This window comes from Lemur catta, chromosome 3 (genome assembly GCF_020740605.2).
Source record: "Lemur catta isolate mLemCat1 chromosome 3, mLemCat1.pri, whole genome shotgun sequence".
Classification (NCBI taxonomy): Eukaryota; Metazoa; Chordata; class Mammalia; order Primates; family Lemuridae; genus Lemur; species Lemur catta.
This window is the reverse complement of record NC_059130.1, coordinates 31,576,498-31,587,508: the sequence shown is the minus strand read 5'-3', so window position 1 is coordinate 31,587,508 and position 11,011 is coordinate 31,576,498. Positions and strand designations below refer to the sequence as shown.

Genomic DNA, 11,011 nt, shown 5'->3' with positions numbered 1-11,011 from the left:
TGTAGTTTTCTTTTACATGTATGTCCTTTTCTGGCTTTGGTATCAATGTGATATTGGCTTTGCAGAATGAGTTGGGGAGGATACCATCTTTCTCAATGTTGTGGAATAATTTATGTAGTATAGGTATGAATTCTTCTTTGTATGTTTCATAAATTCAGGTGTGTAGCCATCTGGTGTGGGACTTTTCGTTTTTGGAAGGTTTTTAGTTACTGCTCCGATTTCTGTGCTTGATATTGGTCTGTCCAGGAATTCTGCTTCCTCTTGGTTGAACTTAGGGAGGTTGTATGTTTCCAGGAATTTGTCCATTTCCTCCACATAATGTAGTTTGGGGAAATACAGGTTTTTATAGTCTTCAAAGATAATGTTTTCTATTTCTGTGGTATCTGTTGTGACCTCTCCTTTTTCATTTCTAATTGAGTTTATTAGAGTCCTTTCCCTTTCAGTTATTGTCAATCTGGTGAGAGGGCTGTCAATTTTGTTTACCTTTTAGAAAATCAACTTTTGTTTTTATTGATCTTCTGTATAGTTCTTTTATTCTCAATTTCATTTTGTTCTGCTTTGATCATAGTTATTTATTTTCTTCTGCTATGTTTTGAGTTGATTTGCTTTTCCTTTTCCAGTTCCTTGAGACAGTTTATTAGTTAGCTGATTTTTGAGCTTTCTGTTTTTTGGATGTGAGCATTTATGCTATTAGTTTTCCTCTCAGGAATGCTTTTGCTGTATCCCACAGAGTTTGATAACCTGTGTCCCATTAAGTTTTGCTTTGAAGAATCTTCTGATTTCCCTCTGTATTTCCCCCTTGACCCAATAGTCATTCAACAATAGATTGTTTAATTTCCATGACTTTGTGAAGTCGTGAGTGTTTCTGTTGGAATTGAACTCTAATTTTGTACCACTGTGATCTGTGAAGATACATGGCATAATTTCTATTTTTTTGAATTTGTTGAGGTCTGCTTTGTGGCCCAGTATGTGATAAATTTTGGAGAAAGTTCTATGGGCTCATGAGAAGAATGTATATCGAAAGAAGCAATCCTTTGAGCAGTAAGATGAAAACAGCAGATAATCTATAATGGAAAACCTGTCAGACTAACTTCATACTTCTCAACTGAAACTTCACAGGCCAGAATGGACTGGGCACCTATCATCAATCTTCTAAAACAGAATAATGGCCAACCTAGAATTCTCTACCTGCAAAAGTAAGCTTCATCACTTAGGAAGAAATAATGACCTTCCCAGACAAGCAATCACTGATGGAATTTGTGAAGACCAGACCTGCATTACAGGAAGTACTCAGACCTGCATTACACACTGAACAGCACAATAAACACTCATAAAAGAAAGATCACTCAAGGGTTAAAGTCTAGAACCTGGATTCCATGATGGCTCAAGGAGTAAAATGAAAAAATAAGAATTTACCCAATAATGTGAACAGAATTCTACCCCAAATATCAATCCTCTCAAGAAATGTGAATGGCTTTAATTGTCCTCTGAAAAGACATAGACTGGCAGAGTGGATAAAAATTCACAAGCCAAGTATCTGCTGTCTACAGGAAACGCATCTAACCCACAAAGGCGCTCTCAGACTCAAAGTCAATGAATGGAAAACAATCCTCCAGGCAAATGGAAGCCAAAAGAAAGCAGGGGTAGCTATACTTATTTCAGATAGCATAAGCTGTAAAATAGCAAAAGTAAGAAAGGACAAAGATGGTCACTACATAATGGTGAAAGGATTATTTTTAAAAGTGAGGAAAATTTGAGATTTAGTTTATATCTATTCAACTCTGGAGGTCCTGCAAGAACTCATTCATTTTAATGGAAAATAACCCAGGTAGTCTACCAGCTTTCCTCAAATTCAGTATTGGGTGTTCTACCCAAAATAAAAGACTTACGAAGAAAAAAAAAATGTTCATGTCAATGACAGATAATGTTAAGTCTCTGTGATTGTCTATGACTGATATCCAAACAGTGGATTAGATTCTATTATATTTTGGAGTCTGGGAATATTGTTAACAGATCCATATTTTAAAATTTGCAGAGCTATTCTGGTGTTTCCAACTAGGTAGAGAGAATCTTGGATGAAAACTACTCTTATTAGTATTTTGAACCATTTATTTCCAGGAATAGGGAATGGCACATTACTCATTTTTTATTTTCTTATCTACATAATACAGTCAGTTAGTGATACCCCCTTACACTTGAAATTATTTGCCACCACATTTCTGGATGATATGTAAATCTAAGCAAATTGGTAATTTTTCCTAATTGAATGAAATTCAGAAATCATACTTGAACCAACATATTTGTTAAAGTGCAAATTTTTCAGTCTATGGATTCTAAACATATTGTCAAGACTTGTGAGTGGTATACAAAGAGCAGATAGGACATGACATCGTACAACACACCTCTCTGAACTTTTGATTAAAAAGTGATAACCTTATTGCTCCCTTATTAATGCTTTATATGGTGATAGGAACGCATAACTGTAGACAGATCTTGTGAGGTATTGCAAAGGAAAATAAGAATCTATTGCTTATAGAAAATTATCCAAAAAGTTGTCTTCAACTTAGGCCAGAGTTACATATAGTATAGCTCCTAAAGTTCTGCTTGTCTCATGAACATTTATTAACCAAACTCCATAGATCAAGAGATCCTGAGGAGAAGGTCATATTCCAGTAGCAAAAGTCATTTGCCCCTAAATAATTGCTATGGTATATGATAATTTTGTGTGAGTTATAAATGGCAGTATTTATGAAATTTGATTCTGGGATTGGGTCTATAGTTCTAAAGTACACATGGCATTTTAAATGCTTTCCCTTCATGTAAGTGAATATCAACACACGCGCACACACACACACACACACACACACACACACACAGCTGGATAAGAATGTAGGGTAAGAGACATCAGGCAAGGAGGGTGAGATAAGACAGAGGAGACATTGAAAGCATTAGGAAGGGGCAATGACAGAGGACCAGAGAAGACAGGGCATCAGGGAGGGAGGATGGCTGACCTGGGTGGGCTGACCTGGGTAAAGCAGACTGGAAGGTTAGTGATTTGTCAGTATTACCCTTTTATTTTAGAGATTTGAGAATAGAGGCTAAAGAAGGTGAAATGACTTTTCAGAATCACATGAGGGCTTTTCTAAGGTGGTCTAAAGGAAGTGAGGACACAGCAGCTGGAATCAGAGAGGTAAGAGAAAGTCTGGAAGTCAGGGCTGAAGGGGAACAAGAGGTGGGGTATAAGGCTCAGGGCGACGGGAGGCACATTTTTTCTCTGAAATGCAATTTGCATGAGGAAGAGTTTTGTCAGTTGGAAGAGAGGAAGTCACTACAAGCTACTGAGAGAAAGGTTTCTGAAATCAGAGATCAAACACCAGCTCTGCAAGTCACAAGCTCCATCTCCCAGTGAAATGCTGCTTCTGCCATTTCAATTGTTAGCAGTTCTCTTCCCAGGTGGTGACACTGAGGATGGTAAGAGTCACTCTGGCAGCTCTCAGCACTGATGCAGGGGTCTTGGGTAAAAGCATGCTGCACTCACCCAGGTGCGCTTGGACAGGAAGGGTCTGAGCCCTGCTGTCTCCAGCCCTCTTCTGCCTTTCTGGGTGTTGGGGCTGGAGCCTGAGGCTCTGGGGCAGTAAATATGTCAGGTTTTATGTGTTCCTTAGGCTGCAGGTTCTTGATCTCTGGATTTCTTTTTAACTTTCTATTCTCTCTCATTTCCTCCTGCTTGTTCCTTTCTCTTCACTGTATTGTTCTTCTACTCTTCACAGCCTTCCAGGGACCAACCTCTTTCCATGTCATCCAGATCTCTTCTTTTGCCAGTAGCACCTGGGCACACAATCTAGGTTCAGGCTGGTTGGATGATTTGCAGATTCATGGCTGGGATAGTGACTCGGGCACCGCAATACTCCTGAAGCCCTGGTCCAAGGGCAACATCAGTGATGAGGAGTTTGCTGAGCTGCAGGAGATATTTCGAGTCTACTTTTTTGGATTTACTCAAGAAATACAGCAGCGTGCCAGTGAATTCCAGATGGAATGTGAGTCCAGTCCCCTGAACTGGGAAGATTCTCCAGGACTTTCTTCTCTCTCTTTTTGCAAGCTGGTAATCCTTCTGATCCTTCCTCCTTTCTGCTTTACCCAACTGCATGCACATACTCTTCTAGAGCAGTCTCTCACTGACTCCACACCTCCACACTGCATTTCAGATTCTGCCTCCTTTTGACTCTTCTCTGAGAGATTATGGCTCCATATTAGTATCCACCTCCTGGTTTGTCTTATGTGGACCTTCCTCCTCAAGGTCCCTTACTTCTACCCTGTGCCTGAGTGACATACAGTGTGGCTTCCTCTTCTGATCCATCTCGTCAGTTGTCTTCTCCATGCGTCTCCTCTTCCTATGGTCTTCTGGCTCATGCTGAAATGCTGCTCTCTGGACAGCATCCCATTCTCCCACACATACACTTTTACTGTACGCTACATTCATGACAGGCAAACTTTTCCAATTCTCTTCTTTCTGAAAACCTCTACATGCTGTAATTGGAGTTAGACTCATCATTTCACATACAAGAACACTATCCTAACCAAAATCTAAACTCCTACGTCCTTTTCGCACGGCTTTCTTTCTTATTTGTGTTTAATAACTTGTTTTCTGTTTTCCTTCTACCTAGACCCCATTGAGATCCAGGGCATAGCAGGCTGTGAGCTACGTTCTGGAGGTTCCATAATAAGTTTCTTGAGGGGAGCTTTAGGAGGATTGAATTTCCTTAGCTCCGAGAATGATACATGTGTGCCTGCCCCAGAGGGCGGCAACAGGGCACAGCATATCTGCAAACTAATCATGCAATATGAAGGTGTCATCGATACAGTGAAGAAGCTCCTCTTAGAAACCTGCCCCCGATATCTCTTGGGCGTCCTCGATGCAGGGAAGGCAGAGCTGCAAAGACAAGGTTAGTCCTGCTCTCCATTTCACTTACCACCACCTCCTCTAAGCTCATGAGTAGGTAACTACCAAGAAAAATAGGGGTTTAATCAAGAAGATATTTGGATCCCAAAGCAGTAGAAGAGGACACTGCCCAAGATTTTGGGCTTCTGGGTCCCTATGATCTGAATTTGAGCCATGATACAACACTCTCACTGCCCCTTCCTGCCCCAGTGAAACCCGAGGTCTGGCTGTCCAGTGGCCCCAGTCCCGGGCCTGGCCGTCTGCTGCTGGTGTGCCACGTCTCAGGATTCTACCCAAAGCCCGTGTGGGTGAGGTGGATGCGGGGTGAGCAGGAGCAGCCAGACACTCAGCACAGTGACCTCCTGCCCAATGCTGACTGGACATGGTATCTCAGAACGACCCTGGATGTGGCAGCTGAGGAGGCGGCTGGCCTGTCTTGTTGGGTGAAGCACAGCAGTCTAGAGGGCCAGGACATCATTCTCCACTGGGGTGAGAAAGGGCTGGGTCCCAGGCTGGACATGGGAAGAGGTGGTCCTCTGGCAGAGAGGCAGGCACTGGGGAAGGATGGGCCTTGACAGATGAACAAGGGAGAGAGGTACATGAATTCATTTCTGGGACCTCAATCCCAACAGGAATAAAAATAGAGGAGGCCAGTTATTGAAGAGATAAGAATGAAGGACAAGCAGATTGTGTCAGTTGGGGCTAGAGGGATCAAAAGATAGATGGATGGCCTTAGGAATGTGAGGATGGATGGATGGCATCAGAAATATGAAAGAGGGAGTTGGAGATGACTATGCACTGGAAGCAGCTGAATGGAGGTGGCGACACTCAGGTGGGAAAAAGATGGCTAGGGGATTCAGTGGGTAGGATTTGAAGTGACATCCTTTTGTCTCCTCCCAATTGCCAGGACACCGCATCTCCATTGGCTTGATCTTTTTGGCAATAATAGTGCCCTCCTTGATCCTCTTGCTGTGCTTTGCATTATGGTATATGAGGCGCCGGTGAGTTTTGTTTGGATTTTTTTTTTTAAATCTTCCTTTTCTGTCCACCCTCCCACTCTTTTCCATCATTTCAACTCTTTCCTTGGTTTACCCTCAATCTTTCCCTCAGAACCTTTCCCTCAACTCGCATCTCCTCTGTGTGAGGATATGTTTTTAAGACAGTTTAAATACACAGAACCAAATTTACCATCTTAACTATTTTTACGTGTACAGTTCTGTGGTGTTAAGTGCATTCACACTGTTATGCCAACAATCTCCAGAACTTTTTCTTGCCTCAAAACTCAAACTCTCTTCCTATTAAACAGTAATTCCCCATTTATCCCTCCCCCTTGGGCCCTGGCTAAGATCATTCTACTTTCTGTATCTATGAAATCGAATATTCTAGGTATCTCATATAATAGGAATTGTACCATAATTGTTTTTTTGTGACTAACTTATTTGACTTATCAAAAGGTCCTCAAGGTTCATGCATGTTGTAGCATGTGACAGGGTTTCCTTCCTTTTTACGGCTGAATAATATTCCATTGTAGGTATGTGACACATTTAGTTCATTTATTCATGCATCAATGGACACTTCGCTTGCTTCTACCTTTAGGTGTTGTGAATAATTTTGCTATGAACATCGGTGTACAAATACCTCTTATATAGAGCTCTTTTTTTTTATGGTTTTAACAGGTCATATCAGGATATCCCCTGAGCCCATATCCGTATCTTCTCTCCCATTTGGAAATAGCACCAAGAAGTCTAGAATCCCAAGATGCAACCCAGGAGTCAATCTCATCATATTTCATCAAATGATCATTATATTTCATCAAGATGCAGTTTTCATAGACCTTAAGATAAATTATAATTTAAACACTTGATGAAAATTATTTAAAATTGTCAATTTATTACAAGACTGAATCAGTAGTATGATCTATGTCTGCATATTAAAACGTGAAAAAGAATGTGTCTCAGAATAAATGAAATATGGTAGATACAACTTAATGGTGAGTTTGATTTGGTTTTTTATTTGAAAACTTTTTCTGCTTTTGTGTAAGTATCATTTGTCAAAGTAAACTAAATATAATTATGATGGGATAATTGTATCCCAGCAGGGCATTCAATGCAAGGCAATTTTTGCGTAATTTTTCTGTCTCTGCCTGGATGACTTTCTTAGGCCAAAGTCATGAGAAGCTTCTTCTTCTAGGAGGACTTTCTGGGTGCTATAATGGAAGTAACCCTCCCTTGTCTGGTATCACCCAGAGATCCACTTTAATCTGCATCCACAGCATTGCAGTTATTATTGTTTTTTTCTTCCTTTTCAACTTGGAAGTTCCTTGAGGGCAGTGCTCCCTGTTTCTGAGTCCCTGCCATTATCTCTTACCTGCAAATGCATTTTCTCAGTAAAAATTATCTGAGTTGTTGACTCTTAAGTTAATGGTCTTCCTTGAGAGTCATCTCCTTTCTTCTTTTTCTCTGTTTAGTTGATATTCTAGATCCTGAGGGGACCCACCACTTTAGAAATAGTGTGGGCCTTTCTCATATCCAGTGCTTAACAAATCTTTGTTGAATTAGTAAATGAAACCTAAGGGGACTAAAATCTAGCCAATGCTATCTAAGACACCACAGCCCTTTAGGCAATTTGTCTCCCATATACAGCACATTGTTTTCCCTCATTCCACTCAAACCCTGAGGACAAACCCTGTTCCTCTTTTTTCTTAACCACTCTGTGACATATCTGCCCTGCTACCCTTCCCACATGATTTTCACACTCTCTCCCTCTATTTGTGTTTGTAACAAGTTGGATGGAGCTGGTTCTTTCTATATGGAAAATATATACATCAAAGGGCAAAGCTACATTCTATCTTAAAGGCTTAGGAAGAAAAGCAGGGAGCTAAAGGAGGTTGGAGTTTTTCAGCTAAGTAAGAAGCACTTAAACAAGAAGGGAAGCATCAATATTTCAAATGCTGCAGCACTATCAGGAAGGAATGTAATAAGACAAAACTACCAACATGATAGTTAATCCAACTTAGATAAGATGTTTTGGAGTTTTTTTGTTTTGTTTCATTTTGTTTTCTTTTTTGCTGAGCACATATTACATACAGCGAAGGAACCATTATCATAATTTTTGCCCCCAAGGAGCTTAAAAATGGAAAAGGGAAGAAAGACACAAGTAGTTGCAAAGAAGGGGAGGAAGTGATGCATGCACATAGCAGAGTACAGTTGAAGTCCTCTCTGGATTCAGAGGAGGGAAAGACTGATTCATTCTTATGGGTCAAGGAAGATTCTGGGAGGAAATGACATTAGAAATGGGCTTTGAAGGATGAGTACTATAGAAAAAAAGAAATTGCAAGAAAGCTGCTCTATACAGAATTACAGAAATTAAGTTGGTTCATAGTAACAAATGATTGTTAGGCAGAAAGAGAAACAATTTAAATGGAGAGTAGAGAGGATGGCATCACTGTGCTGTCCTAGGCTTCTGGGATGCTGGGTTCTCATTACAGTGAGGGAGGCATGGGGAGGAGTCCCATGGGATGTCCTGATCAGAGCTGTGGAAGAACAGAAATGGGAGAAGCCTCTGGGTAAGCTGGACGTGGTGACTGAGGATAAGGTGGAGTGGTCAAGAAAATAAAGCTAAGAGAGGTAAAAATGGAATATGGAATAAGAAAATGGGAAGAGAGGCAGAAATGCAAGGGATTCACAGCACCTCTTAAACCAAAACACAAGACCTATCAGAAGCATCAGAGACACTGTTACTGCCAAGGTGTGAAGTTCATAGGAAGGTGGTGTCCTGTGGATATTGAAGAGATACACGGATATCACTTTAACCCCGCTGCTATCTATGTGTCTCTCATGTCCCACTCCTCCATTGCTTGAATTACTTGTGTTCATTCCTATATTCATTCCATCCCTCACCTAGATCTGGTAGCATCAAACTGTCCTCAGCTCCAGGCCCCCTACTCACACTTCCCACATCCAGTCTCACCCTAGTAGAGGAAGGTGTCCTGGCCTTCTAGGCTGCTGTACCTTACTTAACAAGATAAGCCAGATGCCTCCTCAGCCACCACATCCAGGGTCACCTGAAGATACCATGTCCCATCAGCATAAGGAAGAATATTATCTCATTTAGTACCCAGTTGCTCCCAAGCACACTGCATCCATGTCACCTGAATAGATTTTGCTTAGAAACTGGAGACATGACAAACCAGCAATAGCCGGCCAGACCTAAGGGTAGGATGACTAAACAGCCAGGACTCTGGCCTCACTGCAGAGAACACAAAGGTATTGAGATGAAGACCCTTATGTGCAGCTTATGGACACATATATCCACATTCATATGCAACACAGTTATCTTTTTCCCTCCTCTAGGAAACTATCACCCAGTAGCCCCTCTCCTCTGTCCTCCTTCTTGTCCTATCTTTGAAGGAGGTAGCAGGAAGGGCTAAGATTTCAAAAGAAAAATCTTAGAAGAAGGGGTTAAACTGACCTTCCTTCTGGAGGTTCACCTTCTCTGCATCCAGGTGACCAAAGAGAAACCGGGGGCATGTGTTTCTTATAAGCTTATACATTGTTTCCTTGATGCCTTCATAGTGATTGAGTAGATCACAGACATCTGGGCCCTATTCCCACCCTCTGGAGATGGCACTCATGATATGTTTTGGAAATTCAGAAACTGATCCCTCAAAAGTTGTCCAGATGAAGCTTTTGGGGCTCTCTCCAGAGTGCAGCTCACAGACAAATTCTGTCTGTATTATGAAGGGATCTAGGGGAAGGGAGAAATGAGAAAAAGAGTTCAGATGAAAAATTATGAGCAACAGTAAGAAAATCTAGGACCTTATAAGGAAGTGGAGTGGGAAGGTTTCATATTGGCCTAAATGTGAGCCAAAAATATATTTGATCAAGGAAGAGAAAAATTGTAGAGATAGGGAACATGGAAAATAAGACATAAATGTCTTGAATTAACAGGAGATTTACATGAGGAAGGTTTGAGGAAATGATAGTTGACCCACATAATGTAGGGAATAGAGAGAGGGAGAAACTTTTGTGAGGGAGGTGGTAGCACAGATTCCATGATGCATGAAATTGGTCATAATGGCTGTTGGACTATGGACGTATATGTTTGAAGAAATTGAATGAGGGAAGAGATCATAGTTTAAGGAAGTCAAGCACAGACTGGGACAATGTGTGCCTCTGGACTGTAGCCCACAGAGGGAGACCACAAGGGGTAGATAACAAAGCATAAGAAAAAGGTATCTCAAAAGAAGCAGGAGTTTAAGAAATTTGGGGGAGTCAACATCTGAAAGACCTCTCAGAGGTTTATGCATGTGGACTTTTATGGGCGGGTGAGACAATGGGAAATGCTCCAGAAATGAGTAGAAAATATTTCCCAGAAAGAGAACACTGTGAAGAATTCCCTTACTTGCGTTGATTGAACTTACATTCAAACTGCAATTAACTTGCAGGGTCTTGAATCTCCCGACTAAATTCATTGAAATAGACATGGAACAGCATATCCAGGTCTAACAACTTATGATTGCTTAACTTTCTTGTGGACCAGGTGTGCAGGAAAATTATTGCACCTGATTCACTCTCCCAGCCATGAGTCTGCAACTCATCCAGCCACCCTGAGCCCTGATTTTGTGCCCAGGATTGGCTGGCAAAGGATGGCTCTTGATGAGATGGAATGAGATGTATTCCTGGACAGTTACAGGTGGTAGAAAGACAAGTATAATAAGAAAAAAAAAGAGAGAGAGGTAAGCAGAATAAACAGAAGATGAAAAGTGAACCAGTTGCCACAGAGAAAGTCATAATGACTGGCTTAGCTATGACATTTTTCTACACAGGGCCCCATGCTCTGTCAGCATCCTCCAAAACATAAATGAGACCTAGAGACTGGTATGCTCAGATGGAAAACATTCTGTTACCCTTAGTGATCCATCTTGGAAATCCCACCTCACTCTATCCACATGCATCCAACTGGGCAGCTGACAGAGATGTTCTTACTGTCTGCATTGTCACCACCAGGGAGGAGAACAGTTAGCAATAGCAGTTGCAGAAACAGCATGTCATTTGCAGATATTTCTTTCAT

At 41.3% G+C, this 11,011-nt stretch overlaps 1 protein-coding gene across 2 annotated transcripts; it reads left to right on the top strand.

Annotated features, from left to right (window-relative positions):
• The first annotated feature begins 3,261 nt into the window (after positions 1–3,261).
• Positions 3,262–6,927, top strand: LOC123635153 (T-cell surface glycoprotein CD1b-like). 2 transcript variants are annotated; one of them, XM_045547030.1, is made up of 6 exons: positions 3,262–3,471; positions 3,771–4,037; positions 4,665–4,943; positions 5,150–5,428; positions 5,847–5,940; positions 6,616–6,927. In XM_045547030.1, the coding sequence occupies exons 1-6, from the start codon at positions 3,291–3,293 to the stop codon at positions 6,635–6,637; spliced, it is 1,122 nt and encodes a 373-aa protein (XP_045402986.1). In that variant the 5' UTR covers positions 3,262–3,290; the 3' UTR covers positions 6,638–6,927. The 2 variants fall into 2 exon arrangements, with proteins under 2 accessions (XP_045402986.1, XP_045402987.1); XM_045547031.1 differs by having other exon boundaries at positions 3,468–3,542.
• Positions 6,928–11,011: the final 4,084 nt, after the last annotated feature.